At 42.5% G+C, this 16888-nt stretch overlaps 1 protein-coding gene across 2 annotated transcripts in view; it reads left to right on the forward strand.

Moving 5' to 3' along the window:
• The first annotated feature begins 7178 nt into the window (after positions 1-7178).
• LOC115540643 (uncharacterized) overlaps positions 7179-16888 on the forward strand; it is a 10039-nt gene continuing 329 nt past the window's right edge. The window contains exons 1-10 of one of the 2 annotated variants that reach the window (XM_030352111.1): positions 7179-7378; positions 8521-8684; positions 9996-10164; positions 12260-12661; positions 13020-13301; positions 13654-13677; positions 14011-14139; positions 14250-14280; positions 15352-15401; positions 15733-15767. In XM_030352111.1, the coding sequence (XP_030207971.1) occupies positions 7285-7378; positions 8521-8684; positions 9996-10164; positions 12260-12661; positions 13020-13301; positions 13654-13677; positions 14011-14139; positions 14250-14280; positions 15352-15401; positions 15733-15767 (1380 nt within the window). In that variant the 5' untranslated portion in view covers positions 7179-7284. The remainder of the gene's footprint in view (positions 7379-8520; positions 8685-9995; positions 10165-12259; positions 12662-13019; positions 13302-13653; positions 13678-14010; positions 14140-14249; positions 14281-15351; positions 15402-15732; positions 15768-16888) is intronic. The other variant, XM_030352112.1, reaches the window with a different exon arrangement.

A 16888-nucleotide genomic window follows, 5' to 3' on the forward strand; every position in this document is an offset into this window, starting at 1 on the left:
CCAACTGCTGCCCTCTGCTGGCCACACTATACAATCTATAAATTCACTATAAAGAATATTTTACTCTGTATTAACGTTTTACTATATAGCTCATTAAAAAGTGCAGTGCAGGCTATGTTAATAAAAACAACCATTACGATAAAGTTACACAACAATTTTTTCATCACAATCTGAGACCCATGATGGTTGAATCATTGACGTTTAATGAGAACTGAAGCAATTAACAACTGTGCGGATATCTATAAATTGAACTGCAGTTAAAGACTGCCATCTGGGGGACAAAATGATAACATCAGCCAAGTACCACTTCTACATTCTGATTGCTGTTGTGTGTGTTTAGTTACAGCAAAGTTAAGAGAAAAGTGCTAAAGTGCAGTTTCGTTTTTTAAATCACTGTGAATATCTCTCTTGAAAAATAACAAAAAATGTTGTGATGGACTGTCTTTCCTAAAGGACTAGGTTTGATGTGGAGGACTAAATTTACCTGAGGTCATTAATGTAACCATAAAAACTAACCCCAACTCATCTCAGTCCCTATCCCTCAGCTTGAGTGTGAGGCTGCAGGTTAACATTGAGAGTGCAGCAATTGGTAGGTCACACAAAGTCTACTCCTCACCTCATGAAATGTATCTAGGTTTATCCCCTGCTGGCAGGGATGTCAAGAATAGCCAGATTCCCAGCTTTACACATCCCAACATGGGACTATACCTAATTAAAGATAAATGACACTGCACACGTGTGCACACGTGTGCAGTGCACACGTATATGATTGCATGCCCACGCCCGTGTCTAGGTTAACCACAAAAAGGCATCAGCCAAAAGCGCCATGACTTACCTGATTGATGGGATTGATGTCCACCATGTATTGACGGTGAGTCATCCATTCTGCTCCTGGCAGAAACTGGAGATTCTGCTCATAACCTAAAATAATTGATCATTAGGTTAGTTAGTTAGTTGGCACTAACTAGCTAACTAACTAACTCGACTGGCGCTTGGCACATCAGGAAAGGAGGATCACAAAATAATGTGTGCATGACGTATTTTCATGCTGTTTTAAAGTAGTTAAACAGATATGTTGCTGTGATAATACAAAAAATTATCTTTATTCACATACTATTCCAGTGTTGATATAAAATTGATTTGACTGTGTATATTGAAAACAAATACACATTATCTGTATAATTTAACTTGTTTCTAACGTCATGTTGTTTCATGAATTCCTATAATTAAATTCTCCTGTTACCATTGATGGCCAGCACCCCGTGGCAGAAGTCTTTGAAGTTTATCCTCCCGTTAGAATGGGGATCCAACTGTTTGGCCAACCTCTTCACCTTGAGACAGAGACAGAGATGGAGATGCCCATACTTAGTGTTACTTTGCTAACCCTTCCTGAAAGGAGGGGTTCCTCCCATGTCATCTTAAGGTTTTGTCATTTTCATCACACTGGCATTGGATTTTGAGTAATTCCTTGCTAATTCGGGATTTAGGGTTATAAGGGTGTGTAAGGGCCTTTAGGATGTAATTATGATTTAAATGACTTAAATAATCCTTATCCTTAATGCTTACCCCTCTGCACATTCTCGAGGGTATCAGAAGGCGGAATTAAATATTAAATTACCATTGTGATACAGGACTTGAGATAGATTCCATGATTAGTTTGAGATTATTTTTCTCCAAATGTCAATGCTTGCTTGGTTTGTAACACAATCATTTCTAGAAACATGCTTAATGCAGTTTTTAACGTTTCACAAAGTATACGGAACTGTTAAAATGTGGATGGATAACACAGGGACCCAGGAGATCCCTGTGTGCCAGCTCGTATTCATGTGTGTTTTCTTGGCTAAAAGAGCAATAAAGAGGTTAGAAACAACAACGTCTTTACACCATTACATACAGGTAATCCTCTATAATTGTTCTGAGTTCGCCCTTGTCTTCTTCTGGGTGTTGGCTCTGCTATCCCCATGAGATTCACCCACAGAGTACAAAACAACTGGGAGCTCTGATTGATGTCCTTGTTACCAGCCCCTTGGCAACTGGGTCACCGGTAGAACTGAACTGACGTGACACCAATTCAGTTTCTTATATTAAGTAAAGGTCACATTAGGCTGCCACTCAAGGTTAGAACCGTTTTTTTTTGCTTTGGTATATTGCTAGACCTGCATTAACATAGTGCTCCAGTAGATACAAGTAGAGTAGTAAGATAGTGCACTGGCATGGACCCAGCAGTTCACATCCTGAACACAAAGAACAGTACCAAATAGATAATAAATCAGAACATAAATAATAAATAGCAGTAATTTAACATGTTCTACCAGATACTCCTAGGATTCAGAAAAACGCATATTCAACCTCTGCTTCAACAAGCTTTATCTTTAGCCCGGTATTCCCCAAGGAGCCAATAAGAGCCGACATAAAGTTCTTGTTGATGAAGAAGAGAGCACTAGGGAGCCAATCAACAGCATGGTTCCATACATTTGACCTGGAGACAGGAAAGCACTAGGGATGTGTGAACTGTAACTGTATGTGTATATTTCATTGTGTGTTTTATTGTGTGTGATGTACAGTGTCCTTGAGTGACCTGAAAGGCGCTTTTCTAAATAAAATGCATTATTATATTATTATTAACTGTAATGCAAGTTAACAACATCTATAGCTGATTAAACTCTGAGGGAGTTCAGGGAGCCATTATTCTATAACAGAGCTGTTGGACAAGGCTTGATACCACATACATACACATTTGTCTTCAGTTTAGTTACTGAGTCAGGCTTCAAGCCTGACTCAGACAAGATATGAAGACAATGGAACATGTAACACAACCTTGTTCAACAAAATCAAGTTAATAAAACAAAGCAATGAGACAATGAGACTCAGTTAACGATGGCAGTAGACATTCTCCAGCCCCATGTTTTAGCAGGTAACACATTTCACCATGACAACAACCATATTCTCATGCAATTCATATTCTACCAAATGACTTTGAAATATCGGTTCAAGTGGAACATGATACATGGACTATTTGAAGTATTAAATCATCCGAGAATATGCTGCTATCATCGAACCTCGTCTAAAGAACAAACCCTTTATTAAAAATAAAACAACAAACAAATAAATGGGCCACGCGATTGCTTTGCTGTAAATAATGTCAAATGTGTATAAGTAGCTACAAAGGGACTTTTGACTTGAGCATCCTCAGACCATCACCTAGACTTATTTATAGGAATTATACCGACATGGACCTCACCTCCTCTCCTCTCCTGGTTTAGTACATGGTCGTCACCTCCTCTCCTCATTTAGTACCAGCCATGGACCTCTCCTCGTTTAGTGCAAGCCATGGATCAAACCTCCTCAACTTTTTTAGATGAAGTGAACCAGCCATTAACTCACCTCCTCTACTGGTTCTAATGAAGTATAGCATTCATTGACCTCACCTCCTCTCCTTGCTTAATATCAACAACGGGGCTCACCTCCTCTCCTCGTCCAAACTGAGAGCCCAGGTCAACGAAGTGCTCTACCCGGATCCACCCGTCACAGTCCTCATCACACACGTCAAACACTTCTTGGAGTTTTCTTAAAACTATCGCCAGGTGCTCTGCCTCAGGCACAATGTTGTCGTCCATCTTTTGACTGCGTTTGGATGAATCCCCTTGGCTTGGGCTACCTTAGGATCATGGGAAACCGAAACGACTGCGACATGATTTCTGACAGCAAGTGATCCGCGTGTGACGACGTGGCGCGTGCGGGAGAAAGTTTGTGATGCTCGCACCAGGTTGCGGAACCTAATCGGTTACGGCATACACCTGTCACCTACGCAGTGTGGTTTACTTCCACTAGGTGCCGCTATTGCTTCACTTTAGAAGAACACGGGCGTATTACAGTTTTTCTCAGTCGCTTTGGTTCATTTCTCAGATCAGAATTCGAAATTCTCAAAACTACCTGTTCAATCTTCACATCAGTGTGTCACTTGTGCACATGAAAAAAACAGTTTCTTATTTATTTGAACACATTGCAAATGCTTTGGTACATCCATGCACATGATTATGTACAATTCTCTGCTCTTTCCTACATTATCAATTGCTTATGTCATGTTGATCAAAATGTATTGTAATGGTCTCTATGGAATAGTCTCACCCCCACAACATTTAGGTATCAGTTCATTGCATAAGTCTTTACATGCAAAATGGTTGTTGTTTTGTTATTTTTTCTAAATCTGTCCTGAATTGGTCAATTGCTACCAGGTGAATCTTGACTTTCTCTAAAGAAGGGAAATGTGTGAAGTGTTAAATCAACCAGCGATCAACCAATAGCTCAAAGGTGCATCTCCTGAACCATGAACTGGCAAGTATATATGTAGCTGGAGCACAACACAATGTTACAGTAAATTGTCTGAGAATTTGTGTCCCAACAGACAGGAACGTCAGGAGGTGTAGGATGACTGCACTGTAATTCCGACAGCAATGCATGTACATTACCCTAAGGAGATTTTCCTATGTTCACATTTCTAGCAATGACATGGTCTGTCAACAAATTACAATACAAACAGTCAAAGCGTAAATGTGAATCTTGTCCAGTCTCTTGCAATCAATCTCCCACATACACTAAGGTGTAACTTACAATTTACAATAATGTCTTCAAAACTTTAGCCATAGTTTACATCAGAACATCCCTCCTGAGTACACTGTTATATTGACAACATGACTAAGCAATTTGACTGTCTTATACGTAGACAATGACACAAGGACTTGTCATTCTGATGGCACTGACATGTTCATTGAAACAGATATTTACTTTTGAGAGATGAACTAAGGATTTTGAGCAAGAGACTGGCTTTTGCAGGTCATCCATGGTGTTTTGCTATTTGAACACATTGTTTTGAGAAATGCACTTACTGCTTTGCAAATTTCAATTCTGATCTGAGAAATGTACCAAAGCAACTGAGAACAACTGTAATGGTCCCATGGCATGAAAATCTCACTTTATGAGGTTTTCTTACATTAACATGAGTTCCCCTAGCCTGCCTATCGTCCCCCAGTGGCTAAAACTTGTGTTCGCTGTAAAACGAGCACTAGGTCCTGCTCTACTTTGAAAAAATGGAAGCTCAGGTGCAACGATTTGGAATGTGGCCCCATATGTCGTCATAAGGGGCAAGGTTACCTCCCCTTTCTCTGCCTTGCCCGCCGAGAGAATTTGCCCCGCCAATGAGAGAATGAGCTACGACCGTGCCCCCCGCGTGTGTGTGTGTGTGTGTGTGTGTGTGTGTGTGTGTGTGTGTGTGTGTGTGTGTGTGTGTGTGTGTGTGTGTGTGTGTGTGTGTGTGTGATTACACAAAGTGTTAAGCAAAGTGTTGTACACCTCCTTGTTGTTGGTTTTATGGAGCATAACATGTCTGACTCTCGTCTCTGGTATTTCCACAACGAGACCCGTAGTGGGGGTTATCTCAGCCATGGTTGAGAAGGAATTGGGGGAAAGAAACTTTGACTCCCTGAAGTACATGAACCATGACATGGAGGAGAAAGGGATGTTGCCCGCGATTGTCTCCCGCATGAGCCCCGCTTCATGCTGCCCACTGCCCGCTGCCAAGGGACCACCGCCTTGGCGCTGCCCGCTGCCTGCTGCAGGAGGCACCAATCACGGGCAACAATCTCCTCCATGTCGTGGTACAGTCTAATTCAGATTGATGGAGGTGGAAGAACCAAAGACGTCGGAGAACCCAACGCAGTCTTTTGAGATTTATAATATCGTCTGGAGGCGCACACAGCTTTTGGCCGTGATAATATATATTATATGATATAGATATCTACGTATACTATGATATTATTTAGATATAGAGCTCCAGGAGTCCCACCGGAGCACCCAGAGTGTTCTAGAATATTTACAGAGCACGGCCAAAGGCTACGTGCGCCTCGCTATTGCGATACATCCACTGTAAACAGAGCGCATGGTACCGTGGCAGCAAGCTGCTCAGGTCCACACCCCCAACCTCCTCCTTGACCCGCCTCTCTCCTCCTCATTTGCATTAAAGTTACAGACACCATAACGGCGCGTTTGGGGAAAGCTGAATATGCGACTTGCTCGTAGTGGCTGTAATTCTGCACCACAACTGAATTTCGGGAACGTCTTCAAATACTGTGTTAGGGCCCAATACCGATATTAAAGCATCCATAAAGTAACATGCCATGGGACCTTTAACATTTGAACTGGAACATAACAAGAGTATTTGTGAAATTAATTTTTTGCTGTAAACCAATGACTTCATCAATTCAAACCTTAGTTTTGTCCGTAACGGAAGTGTAAATAGTGCAGTCATTATGTTCATGACATGTCAGTATACGAAAAGCAACGCATTGATATGTTCCCCAATCCCCCATAATGATGTTATCTCTCTAAGGTCATTTGGAGAAAAATTTACCTTTATTCAGCTGATATCAAAAACAACAGAAAGGTTAACGGTTCTCTCTTATTTAGTTTGTTAGTTTTGTTCACATACCCTGGTGAATCCAACTCCCACAAGGTTAATTTCCCATGGGGATGATTCAGTCTTATCCAGCATGGGCTGATTCTCCGGGAGCTTTACTGAGAGAATGTGTTGTTGACAAAGTTCATAAACAGCTGTCCTAAATACCTACATTCTTGGTCCAAAAAATATCTCTCAAATTCCATTTCCTGAAGACGTCTATAAAGTGAACCAACTTATTTTACTAAATGTTTAATTAATATTAAATAAAAGGGGGGGAAACTACATTATTCCATTATTCTGCCATTAATGTATAATGGTGTATATATCTTAAAATGATGGTAGGCCTGTTTGGAGACGTTCGTTACAACAGGAAATTATGAGGATACACATAATCCGAAACATCTGTGTTGCAATAGTAATTTGTGGGTTTGAGTGTTAAGGGGTTACGCCATGTAGGACTTGGCGTATGTATTCGCCCAATACAACAGATGCAACCAGCAGACCTCTAAAGAGGAAGTTTGTTTATATGCTGAACTTCCGATTTCATTCCATCTTCAAGAGGATGTCATACGTATAAAGAAAACAGAGAGGGGACTGTGTGTGTGTGTGTGTGTGTGTGTGTGTGTGTGTGTGTGTGTGTGCGTGTGCGTGCGTGCGTGCGTGCGTGCGTGCGTGCGAGCGTGCGTGCGTGCGTGCGTGCGAGAGAGAGAGAGAGAGAGAGAGAGAGAGAAAGACGGGGAGGGAGAATGAGAGAAAAGGGAAGGTAGCAAGTGAGAATTTTTTTTTTCGTAGAAGAGTGTTTTGTGTCTGTTTGTGTTCTTATTCGAGCAATGAGTATTGCATTGAATATGCCAGTTTTAAAAAGTGGACATACCTTCTCACTTAGGATATTCGTTATTTTTGTCACTTTCCTACAACAATGGGGTAGGCATCCTTCTATTTTCATTTTCATTTTCGTTTTTCATATTGTTCATTCTTATGGTAACTCGTTCTTGAGATTTGACCTCCGCAATTAGTTTTCAAATATCTGCATGTTTTTACATTACATGTTTCAAGTAGTAATACATCTGGCAGATAATTCAGATGTATTCATTATACTTTGTATAGGCCTATAAACTGAACATATACCTACATTTTATTGCATAAATAGAGATGATTTGTGTCGATAGTGGTGGGAAATAGAGAAGTGGACCGCAAAAAACGTCATTTCCACATTTTGGGGTGCGTCTTTGGGGTCGAACCCACACTCTAGTAGCTCCGCAGGTTATGGACTTGTGAATGGGGGAACAGGGACTCAAAGGCCTATATGTATGGGTAATGCTGGGTGTCAGCGATTATCTACACAACTATTTGATTAATACTAACACTATACAAATAATAAATACATACATTGAAATATTACAATGGAATCTCCTCATTTCCATTTATTGCTGGTCAGGTGTTAGAACATGTCTCTGGGAACCAAAAGAGGAATCACTCCAGCACCGTAATTTATTAGTTTTTGTCAATCATAATAGCCATGAGATTTGTAAGTCTTTCAGTGGTATATATAATAAGGTGTATGAATGGATGAGAATTAAGTGTCAGGTGTGTGTTAAACAAGAACAAACCTAATCAAGACCGATAAAAAAGTCCCTAAAGGGGGACAAGCATGATGCCCGACATGGGTGCCAGCCCATAGAGAGAGCACAAGCTGGCAGGGAAACATTGCTCATGTACCCCTCTGGATAGCATCAGGTGCTCGTGAGCCTGCACCAGAAACAGACATCCAGACAAGGCAGGAAGGGGTGGGGTCGTCAACTTGGTGGTTGAATCAGAATGAGAGTCTTTCATGCCAAGGCTAACTTCCTATCAAAAACATAGAGATCGGATTTATCAATTCAATATTTGACCACACTGGTTGTTACTCTCCAGCTGCTGGAGTAAAAGGTGTTTCGAAGTTGAAACCTGCGTTATGGCAATTGTCTTCTGCAGCTATTTACTCCATTCCAATGGGTCCATCCACAAGTCAATCCATCCAGGGACATTTTCGCTATCATTGTTGTGGTCCGTTCTCTGTGTGTTAGGGGTGTCAGTCGGGGAGTCAGCATCCACCGCCGCCACCTCAGCTGGTCTGCCACCACCTACCCTCAGAGTGGAGTCCAGGTCCAGTGACCAGGTGACTCTGGTCTGCCAGGCCCCACAGAGCCACCAGGGGGTTCTGTTCAACCTGTTCCGAGTCGAGGACCAGGTACCTTATAAATTCAATAGATGTTTGCCATTTGTGGGGGTATGAGGCTGTTATTTCTGCCCTGTGTATTTAATGCAATGAATGTGCAATGCTCCTCTCTGTCTATGTTGTTACTGTTTGAGACATTTAGCAAATACTTTCATCCTTTCATGCAAAGCGACTGCATTGCTGAACGGTGGCCTAACAGTTGAGGAATGCACACCGAGTGCCAACATAAATAACATTCATGACCAACTTTCCTGGCTGAAAGTTTATGTGAGGTTGAAATCATCACTTCTTTCTTTCATAAAAACGTTAATACATTAAATAACCCTGACTGTTTGTGTAGGCAGCTCCCACCTAGCTCTGACGTGCACACGTACCCCACCAGACATGCCACCAGTGGTAACTACACAATTCCAACAATCAAAACTCAAAACAACGTACAGTACTAGTATGTAGAGCTATGGTTGAATGGATATTCCTTCCAGATCATATTTCAAAAATGCAGAACAAAGCTAGCTTCAAAAAACAAGTGAAGCAACACCTCATGGCTGTTTGCACTGAATCCTACTATGTATTACTGAATGTTACTTTTATCTACTATTTACTTTTATTATTTTTTTCTTGTTTTTTTTGTGTGCTGATGGTTTAGTTATCCATTATTTTCCTGTTTTTTTAATCTGTTGTCTTGTATGTTGATTTCTTGTATTGTTATATGTTGTCCGTGGACCCCATGAAGAGTAGTTGAGGTCTGTTGCATCAGCTAATGGGGATCCAAATAAAATCCATAAATAAGGAAAGCAGGCTCCATCATTGGCTCATGTCCAAATTCTGCGGAGGAAATATTATAAAAAAGGGTGATCAGGAAGATAAGGAGTGTGTTGTCAAGGGATGACAACCCTTTGATTTGTTCCCACAGTGATCAGACTCTTTAATAAGAGCCGTTGACTATATATGATGTGGTGATTTATTCTGTTGGCATTGTTGTGATTATTGTGTCCTTTCAGTGTCTATGTGGTGCATACCTATTATTTGTTGCTGTAGTGTATGTTGTACTGTGCCTTGTCTTGATGTATTTACTGTCCTGTTGATGTATGTTGTTGTACGTTGTTGTTGGTAAAGTAATTTACCCCTTTGGGATTATTAAAGTGCAATCAATCAATCAATAAGAAAGGTATCAGATATGAACGTTGTTCATTCTTCAGCGAGAGTAACACGTTACAGTGTATAGTTATTGATGGTTTCTATGTGTGTGTCTTGGCTCCTGCACTGTCGATGTATACGGTTTAAACTTTAGAGAGACATTGTTTGTGTGGTGCGTTCCTCCAGGTGGATTCCTTCGCGGCCCCCCAGGGGAGTGCGAAGGCTTCGTTCAGGCTCAGAGCTGAGACAGTAGCAACAGACCAACAGCTCTACTGCTGTCTGTACAAGAACTCCCAGGGTGTCTACAGCGCCTTCAGCCCCTACCTCAGCCTGACGCCACCCCCACCAGCTCCAGGTGTGTGTGTGTGTGTGTGTGTGTGTGTGTGTGTGTGTGTGTGTGTGTGTGTGTGTGTGTGTGTGTGTGTGTGTGTGTGTGTGTGTGTAAGTGTGGTTGTGGGTGTAGGTGTGTATGTTAGTTTGTGTGTGCACACGCCTGTGTGTGTGTGTGTGTGTTTGTGTGTGTCTGAGTATGGTTGTGTGTGTGTGTGTCTGTGTGTGTGTGTCTGAGTATGGTTGTGTGTGTGTGTGTGTGTGTGTGTGTGTGTGTGTGTGTGTGTGTGTGTGTGTGTGTGTGTGTGTGTGTGTGTGCCGGTGCGTCTATGTGTGTTTGTGTTTAGTCCATGTGTCCCTTAGAAAGTAATTCTTACACCAACAAAATAAAATACTTTAAAGTTTTGAGTAACTAAAGGATGTATATTTGTAAATCCAGACACATCATTTATTTTTTTAAGAAACTTTTGATGTACAAGTGAGGCTGAAAACAATGACCGTATGATCAGCAATGCAGCAGCTGCTGGAGTAAAAAAAAATCTTTTTGACCTAGTTTCAAAAGGCGCTGATTTCTATCCAAAGTGGGAATAACCAAATTAGCCAAAGCTCATGATTTAATAAATGACCATTTCGTTATTGTTAGTATTGAAATTCACCCTACATAACCCCTGAGCAGTTTCAAATCAGCGTGTATTCAGGCCGGTAAGGTTCTGTGCCAGACGTGAAGCGCAGCATGTGCTCAGCATGTGGTGAAACATAACAATCACTCCCATCCGCCTCTCCCCCCACACCCACACCCACACCCCCGGACGCACCGCCTATGAAAAGACCCGCCACAGGTGCTTTCTGTATGGCTCATGTGGTGATACACCACTCACTGAGTCTGGCCCTAACATCCTGCTCTTCATATAGAGATCACCCCCCCCCCACACACACACACACACACACGCACACGCACACACACACACACACACGGCCAACGGTTATGGAAGGAAGTGTGGTTTGTTATCTCTGGTGTGAATATGAATCCCCGGTTGTATTCGTGGTAGTCTTCACTGTAATCTTCTGCATTGATACACATTATAGTTGTAATCTCAATATGACACCATTGCATATGATCACAAATATGAGGATTGGTCGAAAGATATGTGCTGTGTCTGAAATTGCGCACTTACGTAAGTGTGCACTTCATTATCCCTACAGTACACTTACTTACAGGCGCAGTGCTCCCATTACTACAGTGCACTGTCAAAACAGCCTTCGCGCACCTACCCGAAATGACTTTGCAGTTCGAAGGTTCTTCTTCTGTGGTATTTTTCTTTCTGCTTGATCATTTCCGTTAGTCGCCTGTCTTAGCGATCTAGCAGTATTCACGTTATCGTTCTTGATACCAACTGATTACAGAATTAACAACATAAAAACACTGGTCGGGTACAGCCTAAAACATTGTAGTTGTAGTCAGGGCCGTCGGACTGCGGGGACAAAGGGGACAGTTGCGGGGGGGCCCAAGGCAGAGGGGGGGCCCATGACCAAAAAAAAAAAATATATTTTTTTTTAATCTCACCGTTTTTTCTTTTCTTTATCTCCCCCCGTCAACAATCGCTTCCCCCCCCCCCCCCCCCCCCCCCCAACAATCGCTCCGGAACACCCCCCCCCCCCCCCCCCCCCCCCCCGTCAACAACCTGGCACAGGGGGTCCAGCAGTACCTATAGTATAGGGGCCCAGGATTCGGTGCTACGGCCCTGGTTGTAGTAAACAAACCAAATATGTTGAGCACGTCGGTCTAAAATGTTACAATGTCTTTGAAATTCCCGCCCCCTCCGCTGCGTAGACGATGGCGGCTGTTGCGGGTGGAAAGTGTCCATCGGTCCACACTCAAGTTTTAGATTTTTTAGAGTGCGCCTTCGAGGTACTTCTAGTGCACTGCCTTTTGGCACACTCTCCGTTTTTGCGCAAAGTGCACACAAAAAAGTATGTGTAAGTATAGAAGTGCGCGATTTCAGATACAGAAAAAGACTTTTCAACTTTATCGTCACGGACAGACAGAAAGACAGACAGAAAACCAATTATTTAGAATAGTCAGTTATTAATTAGTATTCTGTTTTTGATTGTGTCTACAGGCGCAGCAGCTAGTCCCTCACCAGCAACGCCCCCTTCCCCTGTCCTGTCTGTAGCACCCCCTAGTGGCCACGTTAGGCGTGGACAGATGCTGTCCTTCCAGTGTTCCCTCCCAGTAACCCAGCCCACGCCCCAGCCACACCCCCAAGGGCAGTCCAAGCGCAGCCAAACACCATTGACCTTTGTCCTGGTGAAGAAAGCCCTGGTGACCGGGGACACCTCCGTGGTGCTCCAGCCTCAGGCCACCCGCCAGACGCCCAACACCACCGCCCAGTTACGAGCCTTCAGCGTGGGCCCGGTGAAGGGAGGCGATGGGGGGTCCTACGCCTGTATGTACCAGCTCTCCAAGAGGAGGCGACTGTACAACTCCACGTTCAGCAACGTCATTCAAGTCACCGTCACAGGTTGGGAAGGCTTTTGGTGAATGAAGACTTTCACCAAGTGTACGAAGAAACGCTTCTTGAACACGTCGTCCCTTCATCCACGAAAGCTGTCGTCAGATACCCCTCATTAACAAACTAGCTACACAGAAAACCTAAAACACCAAAATAAACATTACATTACATTGAAAGAACCAATGGCCAACTAGAGGATTTTAACACAACAATATTAATTTGCCTTACAAATGAGGTTAATGGGCTTTAAGACTCCTGGACCAAACTAAACCCTATTCGAGGGATTCAGCATGCTACCCGCGTATCCTCACAGGTCTACTGCACCTTTCTGACAAGTCGGCTGACCTGATCTGTCTCCACCCACCAGACCAGCTGCCCCGGCCCACCCTGGCTCTCCTACTCCAGGGGGGAGTGTGGCTCCTGTCTTGCAAAGGGTCTGCAGCCTACCCCGGGGCCCGGTTCTACCTGTTCCAGGCTGACAGCAGGCTCCCCGTGGCTACGCACCAGGCCTCCGCGACCAGCCACCAGGCTGCCTTCTCCCTCCCCGTCCGGGACCAGCCCACAGTGCAGTACGAGTGCCGATACAGCGCCCTGCTGGGAGACCACAGGAGCGAGTCTGAGCCCAGCGTCCCTCTGGAGACAGGCCTAGGTACTGTTGTAGTGTGTGCGTTTGTGTATTGCAATACATTATGTTACATAACATTCATTTAGCTGAGGCTTTTGTCCAAAACGACTTGCAATAAGTACACACAACACTAAAGGCAGAACCCCAAAAGTGTAGGAATGATTACAGAACATCCAATTCTTCAAAGTAGCAAACTGCTCTCACTTCTACATTATAGAAAAAAAAATACATTTTTGTTGTTTTGTATTATTTCATTATTTTATTTATTATATATTTTTCTGTATGCATGTGTGTGTATGTTTATGTAATTGCGTGCATAATTGCGTAGCAATGAAGGGTGAAGGATCATATCTGTTCTATCTATTTCTTCTTTCAGGGATTCCGCCTACTCCTGCACTAGGTAAAAACATAACTATTTTTCATCGTGTGTACATCTGTAACTATAGGTAACCGAGTCCACTTAGGCAAGCAAAACCCTTTGAATGTCTTCTCATGGATGAGGACTTATCCATGAGAAGTCCTCATTGGACACAGTTTAATACACGTCAAGAGCAGCTGTGAATATAGATCATCAATATAGGATTATTGTGATGGCTAAAATATGAATGAAGTCGTTTTCTTATTTTTTCCATCTTGAGTCACTATGATAGTAAACAGTGTCCCTGTGGGTATGTTGTATGTTGTCCATGTTATCCATGTCCATCTTGTGTGTTGTGGTCCTGCATGTGTCTAGGTGCTTTCAGTGTGGACTGGCCCCTGGTAGCAGGGTCCTTCTCAGCCGTGGTCCTGTTCATCATTGCAGTGGCTCTGTTTGTATATATGGTCCAGAGAAAAGGTGCGAGGAAAGGCTATATGTGTCAAGGTGCTGTCTCAAAGACACATGTGTTTGGATTTATTTATGGTTGTGATTCCTCTGAAATCATATCCTTTTTCTTCTCTTTTATCCTGCAATCCTCTTTTCGGTTTCGGCAGTGCGGGGATTCGCTGATGAGAAGAAGAAAAGGTATTGTTTCCAAATGTCGTTTATACACACACACATGTTGTTTATTATTGTTCATAGACATGGTAAGTCACTGTTCCGCACCAACTGATATCTCTAAGGGTTCAATTAGGTTAATGTGAAGAAAAAAATATTTTTTAGTTGTCCTCGTCATTAACTGTCATGCAGTGTGGTTACGTGTTTAAGGAACTGGTTAATGATTCTACTGAAGTCATATAATTTCCTCCTTATTTAAGATGTGTTCCTCTTTTTGCATTGCACATTTTGTATTTCTTATAAAATATAAATAATGGGTTTTTTAGCCAGCGCAAGGGTACATTAATTAAGCATTAAGCAGTAATCAGCATTAACTAATTAACAGTATAGAATGGTCTAGTCATCATTTACTAATGCTATTCATGTTTACTAATGCTGTTCATGTTAACTACGGTAATGGATGGACTTCATGTTGGCCAAGGTATTAATTTATACATTATTAGATAGGGTTAGGGTTAGAGTTGTGGTTAACCTTAACCCTTACCCACTTAACTTTACCCTCAACCTAAACCCTACACTGATGATAGATAATAATACTTCTGCTGGATTAACTATTGCTTATAAATGATAACGAATGTGCCCTTATTCTAAAGTTTTTACTTTTTTATTATTAATGCTTTGTTGACAGATTGTTTTCATTTCTATAATTTCATTCAACAATTTCTGTCCCTGAGGCCTCTGAGAATGGTGCACAGTGCACAAACACACACACACACACACACACACACACACACACACACACACACACACACACACACACACACACACACACACACACACACACACACACACACACACACACACACACACACACACACACACACACACATACATACATACACACAGACAAACACAAACACACAAGGCTGGACTTAATGATTAAATATATGTTTGGGTGACGCGTGTCGGCTAATGGATTGAGGAATAAATTGAACAGCTGGTGCCAATCAGCAGATGGGTTAGTGTCGTGTTGTGTTGTGTAACGCCAGCGTGTCGTGTGTCTGCACTGATGTAAATGTGATTGTGTGTCTGTGTCAGGAAGGAAGCTGAGTTCTGGAGCAAGAGTCAGGCTAAAGATCACATGGCTGGTAGGACCTGCACACACACACACACACACACACACACACACACACACACACACACACACACACACACACACACACACACACACACACACACACACACACACACACACACACACACACACACACACACACACACACACACACACACACACACAGCAGGGTTTATATTCTGCTTCCTCTCCCTGCAAAAGGAGGACACTTCTGCTAGTGACTCATAAAAAAAAATCCAAACAAACGTCCTTATTCCATTTAGGTCCACAATTAAAGAGGGAAGGGGGAGTTTTTTCGTTGTCACACAAATCATGTTAATTAATTTCTTCATGTTTTATTCTAGATCCGGAACCCAGACATTCAGCTTCTACATCCCACGTAAATACAACCCTCTTTGAAATCATCCTCTGTGTCGGCTCACTTTATAGTTTCCTGATTTCCCCTAATTTTTTCATTAAGCTATAGTTGATATAGTGTTTAATTTTCTATATTTTTGCTTAAGGAATGCGACAATGATGAATTCAAAATAACAATGAATACAGCTCATTGTGAATAATGTTTTTACATTGAATGATTTCCTGATTGCTGTCTTGGCTCAAATGATTTATATCGCATTTTATTTAAATGTCTATAGGTTGGGTTAGTTGTTTGACACAAGTACATAGGCCTACTGTTTATTATGAAAGTATTAACCATAATCCTCCATGGGCTTTTAGCCTAACCCTGCCTTATAAACTCCCTTCATAATTTTACTGTAAACATGAACGTGCACACGCATACAGCTGACCACGTGCATGTTATGTTTACACAATCACACATCTCAGCTGTCTCCCCTCACATTTACTGACACACACACACACACACACACACACACACACACACACACACACACACACACACACACACACACACACACACACACACACACACACACACACACACACACACACAAATACACACAATCTCACATACAGGCACACACAAATATACGAATGCACGCAAACCCAGGGACACACATGAAACCCACACGTATTCCTCATTAGGGCTTTTGAGCAGGGCTGCCTTTCATTAGACTTGATGCTGTTCATTAATTAGTTTTATGTAGGGCTCTCATTAGACTAAAGGATAGTCCCCAGGCCCTCTCTGTGTGCCAGTTACTAGGCTGGGGCTGCTGCCTCATCCTCCTCACTGGATGCTGGCTGACAACATACTGACTAACAAACGAGAGCAAAAAAGGCTTTCTGGAAAATGACAGTAGAATAGATAAAACAACGCACTTTGTGTGTGTTTTTGCGTATGTTTGTGTGTGTTTGTGTGTTTGTGTTTGTGTGTGTGTGTGTGTTTGTGTGCGTGTGTTTGTGTGTATGTGTGTGTGTTTGTGTGTGAGGGTGTGTGTGTGTGTCTGTGTGCGCTCCTTTGCATGTGCATGTGTCTGTGTGTGTGCGTGTCTGTGTGTGTGTTTGTGTGTGTGCATCGGTGGGTGTCGTGTGTGTCTGTGT

Source organism: Gadus morhua, chromosome 3 (genome assembly GCF_902167405.1).
Source record: "Gadus morhua chromosome 3, gadMor3.0, whole genome shotgun sequence".
Classification (NCBI taxonomy): Eukaryota; Metazoa; Chordata; class Actinopteri; order Gadiformes; family Gadidae; genus Gadus; species Gadus morhua.